This window comes from Hydra vulgaris, chromosome 06 (assembly GCF_038396675.1).
Source record: "Hydra vulgaris chromosome 06, alternate assembly HydraT2T_AEP".
Classification (NCBI taxonomy): domain Eukaryota; kingdom Metazoa; phylum Cnidaria; class Hydrozoa; order Anthoathecata; family Hydridae; genus Hydra; species Hydra vulgaris.
This window is the reverse complement of record NC_088925.1, coordinates 5,984,231-5,993,545: the sequence shown is the minus strand read 5'-3', so window position 1 is coordinate 5,993,545 and position 9,315 is coordinate 5,984,231. Positions and strand designations below refer to the sequence as shown.

The window sequence follows — 9,315 nt, the reverse complement described above, 5'->3', positions numbered from 1 at the left end:
CTTTAAATTTTTAAGTTTTAAGCAAATGATAGTTATTTAAGTTAATCTTAGTTATTTTTTTTATTCACTTGATCTTAAATTACTGAAGCGATAAACACTTCTTTGACCTATAGTAAGTGTGAAAATAAAAGACCTATAGTAAAGTGTGACAACAATTTTATAAAAAATAGTGAAAGGAAGTTACGGTATTTTTATTACTATTTTTTATTACGGTATTACGGTTTCCAGTATACAGATTAAGCTAATCATTTATGATTTTTACGATGTTTTATATAGTCTGGAAAGTTCTACCAGTGTACAAACTAAAAGAGATTTGTAGTTCTACGTCAAAGCACTGCTCTTAACAACATTCGATTTCCTTGTCTGATGCGAAATGTAACCGGGCTAATGCATAATTCAGATTAGAACCGACCCCTTTCCAGTAGCAATATTTTGTCGCAATTTATTTTCATTACGCCCGGGTATAATCACATACATTATAGAAAAAAACTTACTTTTAATATAGGCAATAAACTTTGTTAAAAATTTGACTTTTGAAATTTAATTTAATTTTGTTTTATGAAAAAATATTTAAATATTTGCAAAAAGACTTGCCAAATTTTACAATGCACATAGATAAATAGAACATTGACACCATCATTTTAGGTAAGGATGAATTAGCAAAAGTTAGCGAATAGTAAATCGTGTTGGAACATAAAGTTTGTATTGGGATATTTCATTATAAACTTGTAAAACGTTATGACCAATGTCTGTGCCTCAAACAAATCCTTAGTAGATCATTTACACACTTCATTGACATATTCATAAATTTTTTAATGTACGTACACTTTGTCGTAAGCATCCTTTAATAAATCACTTAGTATATTTCGAGTAATGCTAATTTCATTAGGAAAAATAAATTGTAAAAAAATTTAACATAAAACTTTACTAAAGTGTAAAAAAAATCCTAAATTTGAAGAAAAAATCTTTCATTATGTTAAATAGATTTCACGTGTCACAATTTAACCATGATTTAATTAAAAGAACTTAATATTTTGCAGAATAAGACATTTTATTTTACATATACAACTTCACACTTTAGATGGCGTCAAGGAACTTAAGGGAACAAAGCTGGAACTCAAAGGAACAAAGAACAGTCTTCAAGGATATTCTTAAAGAAAAAATTCCATGACAATTTTATTTCGTTTTCCTAAATAAAACTGTATTATAATTTACCTTACCTGAACTATATAGTGGTTGTTTAACAAATATATAAAAGAATACGATAAAATAAGAATCAATTCAAATATAAGAGTAAATAATACAAATTTTAAAATTCTTTTATTTTTGGAAGTGTAAAAAATTTTTTGCTTCGTCATCAAACGTACAAATTGATTAACAAATATAAAGTTAAATAAATTTTTTTCGTGATACTCATATATACAAAAAAAAAACAAAAAAAAAAAAAAATTAAAACAAAAAAATAGCACTAATACACTGTGATACTATTAATCATTGCAACTGAGACTGTGACTAAGTACTAAATTTTTACCTATTTTTATGTCTTAAAACAAAAGCATCCAATTAAATAAACAAAATATAAAACCATTATTAATATATAAAAATTCACAAATATTAAGTGTTATATAAGCATAAAAACTTTGAAAACAAACCTATCCAAAAAAATAAAACCCTACTTACATTTTTGATGCACAAAGTAAATAAAAAGGTATATTCACAAAGAAATAAAATATCAATACCATTAGTTTATGTAATCCAAAAGTAATTTTTTTGAATCAGCCCCTATATCAATAGTTTAAAAATATGTACTCAATTTAGTTGATAAAGAACCTCCTTTTTTAATAATCAGCTTTCGGAATTAAATCAGCGCATATAGCACAGAGTAAAGCAAAAAATGTCCAACCAACACCACCCCATCCCACTCCGTAAGACCAACGTAACCATGTCTCGACTTTATATTCTCCACCATTAATGACTGCAATAGGTTGAACTTCCTCCCAATATTGTGCAAAAAACTCACCACCTCCATATATATACTTAACACCATATCTTTTATGAGCTGTAAATATGCTTAGTCCAATCAGGGCACATAAACCTAAATTTAATTTTATTTAATTAACGAATAAATATAAAAAATAAAAACAAGAAATAAATATTTATTTATACTAAATTTATATTTTAGAAACGCCTCAAAAACTATGAATCTTCATAATTTAAGCTAATTTCGAGTCAAAAGTGAACATATTTTGCAATTTTTGTAATGGATTAGTAAATTTTGCAATTACAATGGAAATAAATATTTAACTATAAAGAAAACTACTCATGGACAGACTAGATTCACAATTATTGCAGAAGTTTGAATTTACTTCTTTGTAATAGTCCCATGATATTTCTATGTTTGAGTTTGACTTAGTGTTTCATTCCAAGAGAGTAGCACCATCAGTCATAGTAAAAATGGAAGCGCCACCTCATAATACAGTTCTTTTAAGTAGGCCTGAGGGATTAGGAAGTAACCTATTTTTAAACATTTTAATTTTTAGTTTAACTTTTTAAAAGTTAATGTTTTTCATATAATTATGTGTTTTCTCTGAAATATTTTTAAGTTTCTTCACCCAAAGACTTTTTAATGAAGGGCCACAATTGACAACTAAAGATCTTGTTTATGTGCAACAATAACACAAACACAGGGCTGTAAAATTCTGGTGCGAAAAAACTTATATTAACTCTTTATCAAGTTGTTCTAAATTGGATTGTTGAGAAAAACTTCCGCTCCTAGTTTAAACAATTAAGAAAACAGATTGAAAACCATTAAAAAATAAACTTGGATCAAAGTTGCAACTGACAAGGGACAAATTCTATAGCTAAACCTTTTGTTCATTGTAAAGAGTTACAACTGCTTTGTAGTACTAGAAAACAGAAACTTTTCTGATAACTACATTCTAAAACTAGGAGTTGATAGTGGAAACCATTACGTTTCCTAAAAGTAACCTTTGGAATCATGAAAGATTTAAATTTGGAATCTCCTTCTTCAAAACAGCTTTAAAAAGACTCTCTGGCACAAAATTCTGGTGTAAAATGTCAGTTACTAATTGCCATTACTAAAGATCACAAAGAAAACTAAAGCATGTCAAGCAAGTTTTGAATCTGTTGAACCTCAATGAACTTCCCTTTATTCTGTTCTGTGATAAGAAGCTGGCTAATATTACTTGTGGTCTACAAACACATAGAGCACACCCATGCTCATTGCATTGCATGCATGACATTGCAAAAATCATGCTGAGATCTTTAAGAGCTTTTGATTCAATCAGGAAGGATTTTTAGGAATCTAGTGTGACTGGAGTAAACTCAGTTCATGCACCTATCATCAATGCTTCAGATGAGTCTTTTGTTCCTAATGTACTTTCACCAATGAAGTTCCATCTGTTACTTGGAGTTGTTAATCATCTTTTACAATATCTATCCAAGATTAAAACATATTCTCTTGAATGGCTAGCTATACTTCACAATCAGCAGCAACTATTACATAGTTTGACCTGGCAGGAAGCTTTTGAAGAACATGGATGTCTCGGAGAAATTAGCCTAGCAGCCTTCCTTCTATCCAGCTGTTCCTTTCTTATCACATTTAGAAAGTAAACGGTGTTGTCAAAGCTTGCTTTAGAAATGTCTTTGATGATAAATATTTTGCTATGCTTTCATTGAGCAGTTCAGGGTCTCCTATTTACAGGAGACCACCATCACTTTAAAAGTTTATCCACAACATTGAACAATTTATCTAATGCTACAATAGCTTTATGAGAATTTATTCATATCAGGCAACTGAACCACTCCATTGTCTTTTCAGTTTTAGCAGGCAAAGGTACAAGAGACCAAGCAATTATTTAGAGTATGAAGAGAGGCTGCATAGATTTGTTACAGAATTCAACAGCAAAAAAATTGATTTAAAATATTTTAACCATTTTACTAGATTGTATAGTTCATAAAAAGAATAATTAAAAAATTATACTTAACTATGTCAGAATTAAAGAAAATTGTTATCTACTTTTGAATTTACTGCCTATGCATTACTCATGCTGTAGAGAAAACTAAAAAATGTTGAAACTTTTATATACTTGTTATTTACATCTTTAGTAGGATTTTACGCAAAATTTGATATTGGATATTTTTGTTTAAAACATTTTTTATTTAAATTCTATAACAGACATTCATTTAACACTCTTTTGCAATAATTGTACTGGCTAAAAATAAAGTGATAAAAATTAAAGTTTTACAGCACTACATTTATTAGTTCAGGTTTTTTAATTCACTTTTATGCCAAGTTTAAAAATGGATTTTCTGCCAAGGACGAGAACCAGACTTTGGGATTTATAACCAAGTGACTACTAGTAGAAGTAATTTAATCCCACCACAAAACATCCCAGCAAACCATTTTCTAGGGTAACAACATCAAACACTTTTTTACTTTTTCTACAAAAGTAGTCAGCTTTAAATTCTGAAATGTTTACTTATTTCTATCAGTCATTGCTTTGTTGTAAACTTGTTCTAACTTTGCAACAACTAATCCATAAGTTTTTCTTTCCAGAATGATTTATCAAGATTATGAATGTTTTTTTAAATTTATTAAATAATTAAAATTTGTTTATTTTACAAGGTTAGTATTACAGGCCTTGTTAAGAAGCGTTACGCAGCTCGCATTTTACCTGCGAAAAGGTGATTTGCCTATGCGTTCAGCAGTTTTGCGTTATGCAAAAACTTTTATCTTTTAGAATATTTAAATTACCTTTTGATATCGTTTATGTGATGTTTATTCGGAAGAAATAGTTGTAAGTAAAAGCATTTAACCACAATTGTAAACTAATAGATTTTTTGTTAAAGAAACAGTTTGTTTAAAAAATTTTTTGTTGTTGTTAAAAATTGACGGTAGTTAATTGACAAAACTAAGGGGGGACCAACACACTGTCAACTCTAAGGCTGCAAATCACTATCATGTTTGGATAGAACCTGATAAATACGTAAATATTGAAATCTTGCCAAGAAGAACATGCATTTTTTTTCTATTCATTATCACATGTATATTCATTTAACCTGTATTTAATAATTTTTCTGGTGAAAACAAGCAGCTAAATAAAAGGCCATTTATTTTTTGTACTAACATTTAAAAGACAAATAAATTTTAAATTCAATTATATATATTTTCAATTATAATTTATTTAAATTTAATAATTTATAGCTATTTTTTAGATATTTTTTAAAGAGTTAACTATAACCATATATACCATTAACTAAAATCAGTATTCAACTATCCAATGATAACTTTCGTGCCTTATTATCCAATATATTTATTATTATCCAATATATTTATTAGAATCAAAAAGCACTTTTATCATTTTTATTGAAATTTAGAAAAAATTATAAAAAATTTATTGAGCCATTTGACAAGAAAATAAAACTTTTAATTAAATAAAATTTAAAATTTAATGAATTTGTTTAGCTGCTTCATAATTTTAAATGTCTATAGCTTTAGATAGAACCTAAGAAATAAAAGAGAAAGTGAAGAACAAGCAAGCTTACAGTTATCACACAGTTAATACCTTAGCTATGCCTCCACTTTTGCAAATTAAATATTTGCAGCAACAATAGTTGGAAAATTAGACAAAAGTGTTACTTTTTATTATTGAAGATTTTATTGTGTTTATTTTATAATATTTTGTTTAGATGGTAACGAAATTATTTGAATATTTATTAGTGTCATATACCAAACATAGTTATTTCATTTAATTACAAAAAAATGAAAACCCACTCTTTTCATATAGAGGGTCATCAAGATTTTAAATTGATATTACGATATCAAACATATTATTGTATATGAAGAAAAGAACTGTGTTTAGGTTATCACAATTTTATCATTAAATTAAAAATAAATGACAAGTAAAATAAAAGTGTTTAACACTAATATTACTTCAAGTGTCAAGTGATAAAATGTTAACACATGTCTACAAAGTAAATGTTTAAAGGGATCCCAAACCTCCAAGACATGTTGTGTTCATATTAAAGAGAATGATAAAAAAAAAATGTTTGGGCTAAATTTTTTTGATTAAATTCACAGACATGCTGTGTTCATATTCTCTTTAATATGAACACAGCATGTCTCAGAGGTTTGGGATCCCTTTAAAGTATCATGAAAACAACTTTTTAAATATTTTCTTGCATTTGTTTAACTAAGTTTTGCATTTTTTTAATTATTATACTTCAAATTTTACAAGAACATCAACACATAGTCATCATTCTACGCCAAGATAAGATAATGATTAAAATCATAATAACATTTTAACCTTGAAAACTCACATCACACAAAATTGCCATGATTGTGATTTTTTAAACTTATATTATGTTATTAATTTTTAAATTCAAGTTGAAAATACTGTAAAATCAAAAAAAGGATACACTTCATCAAACATTACAAGAGAGTAGATAGTATAGTCATTCAGACAAGAAAACAGTTAGCTTTTTTTCCTTCCGCAATTTCTAATTAGGCATATAAAATATTATACATAACTTATTCATTTATAAGTTAATATCTAACATATTTAGTATAAAACCAGACATTGTAGGTTATATATAGATTAGAAATCATGATTCTCATTTTAACGTATATTATGCAAGCCTTGCTGGGAAGTTCATGAGGTCAAACGCCTTGTTCGTCCAAGTTTAAAGTAATATTTTTAGACAAACTGACCACAGCAGTTTGCATCTTTTAACTTATAAAGCATTTCAATAATTCATGACAAAAAGCTAAACATCTACAACAAAAAACAATTCTAAAAAAAAGGAAACAAAATTGCAACGAAGTATCAAGTTTAATTGAACAAACTAGAAAGTATAATAATTAAAAAAAAGTGAACAAAATTTTTTTTTATTATTTAATTTTTATACAACTAAAAATTTTTTTTCACAAATAAAAAGTTATTATTTTTCTTGCTTTCCTGTGCACTGAAAATTGTCGCAAAAAAATTGTATAACAAAAATATTTTTATTTTCGTTATGTAAGAAAAAAGTAGATTCTTATCTCCTTTTTTTCTTCATCTTGTATCAATTTTGGTAGTGGAAAATAACAAACATTGTAAAAATAAGAAAACATAAACAGTAAATATTTAGACATTATTTTTTTGACAACAATTTCCTTTTTTTTAAATTCAATTTTTTATCTTATTTTACTTAGATTTTCTATTTTGTCTTAGGTTCTTTTTTTCAAAATTTAGATTTACTACTTGTAAATAATAAGATGAAAAATCATTTTTTAACTGAAGTATAACTATAATTATAAAAAAGTTTACAAAATACAACAAAAAATTGTGATCATAGAAATCATGCATATCAAATAAAAAAATTGTGTTATATAAAAGTCTACATCAAAATAATAAATATTAATATATTGTTAGGTAGCACTCATTAATAATTCAGCGCATTTTAATGGTATACTGTTAATGTTCGGCAGTTGGGGCATACCAGACTTTTTTTATTTCCCCCTCCTCCTGCCCACATTAGTGGTTTGCTTTTCTTGTAAAACCACTCCAATATTGTTCTATAAGTTCTTGATTGGATTCAGATTGGAACCTTAGGGTGGCCATTCTAAAAGATTCATTTTATTTTCCTTAAGTCAAAATTTTACAGACCTTGCAGTATGCTTTGGGTGATTTTCATGCATTAAAATCCAAGTAACAAGTTGGTTATCACCAGCATAAGGCTCCATTACGTTTTGTAATACATCTTTGTATTTGTATTGATCTAAATTTCTGTAAATTTTGATTAGTGGACTGATACCATGCTCAAAGGTATGAAGACATAGCTCAAAACTTTAATATTACCCAGTCTTTTCTGCTTAGCCAGGGCTTTCACACTTAAGTCTTTTTGCGCTTGCTTACATGCCCACAAAAACTTTGGCAAGCGCATAAAAAAGCGTTTGCCAAAAAATAGAAGTATTTAGTTTTAAATTGCAACTAAACTTTTTTGTTCATTTGTTCAACTTTTATGGAATGGCCTTCTTTTACCAGTTTTTTTTTTAATTTTTTAATTAAGTATTTATTCAAAACATTTTTTTTGCTATTTTATTTTAATTTAATTAGCAGAAAAAAAAAATTTTTAAATCACAGGCTAACTTAAAATTGACCATCCTGCCAGCGCTTTTTCGTGCGCTGGCATTAATTTTTAATCGGAGAAGGACTGATTACCCCCACCATACTTAGTAAATTTTTTAATAATTGTAGTAATACTTCAGTTATAAATAACTTTTTATCCTATTGTTTATAGCTAGTAAATGAAATTTATTAATTAATATATTTTTTTTAATAATAAGCTACATTTTTATATTTATAAACAAGTTTATACTTACATATTGTTAATATACAAGTAATATGTAATGTAATAACATATGAAAATTTACCTCCAAAAAATATGACAAGAGCAGATGGCCAGTATTTACTTCCAGTCTTTTTAGCGTTATCTGTTATGAAAGCCAACAAAAAGAAAAAAACTCCAAAACCTGTACCCATACAGCCCAGCATCATAAGAGATCGAACTGCATTAAACCAAGCTAAAAGAAAAATTTGGACTTAATTTTAAATAAAAATAATTTTATTTTTTAAACGTGTTCTAAATAAGGTTGTTTAACTAAATGAAAGTTCAAAACTTAATGTTGGGTCAAGAAATTATTAAAATTAACAAAGATAAAGTCTTTGGTTATTTAATTAAATAAAAATCAACTTAAACACTTTTTAATTAAGTCTTGTAACTTGAAAAAAAAAATCCATTTATTTAAATAATCAACTTACGTGGTGGCTCAATTAAATAAGGTCGAAGATAATCTTTGTCACAATTGTAGTATGATGGATAACCAATCTCTTCTTTTGCTTGACTATATATACAACCTCTCCACAAACCAAGATAAGCTCTGGTCCCTTTATAGAAATCAATATCTTCTTTCCAACGAGTAGTTCCAGAACTCACACATAAAAATATGAATCCCATTAACCCAAGAACTAGGGTTGACACAGCTAAACAATTCCTTAACATTTTTTTCCTTCAATAAATTTTCCTTTAATTAAAACATTAAATTTATTATTTTTTTTAAAGAAAACTATTAGGTATAAAGAATCATTCTTGAGCATAAAAAACAACATAAAAATCAACAAAATCAACAGCATAAAAACATTAATCTCATGTAACATCAGTGTAGCTCGTAGCATTAGTATCAAGAACATGTGACAGTAATTTTTGCAGGACATTTGACTTTTAATTTTTTTTTTTTTTTAAAGAAAACTA

At 27.0% G+C, this 9,315-nt stretch overlaps 1 protein-coding gene across 1 annotated transcript; it reads right to left on the bottom strand.

Moving 5' to 3' along the window:
* Window positions 1-1,456: 1,456 nt before the first annotated feature.
* Window positions 1,457-9,115, bottom strand: LOC100204274 (claudin-18-like; the record flags this gene model as incomplete). The annotated part of the gene is given in 4 exon segments (NM_001319713.1): window positions 1,457-2,095; window positions 8,438-8,587; window positions 8,826-9,065; window positions 9,068-9,115. Coding segments are annotated over 3 exon segments (647 nt in total), but the record flags the coding sequence as incomplete, so codon positions are not given.
* Between the last annotated feature and the right edge of the window lie 200 nt (window positions 9,116-9,315).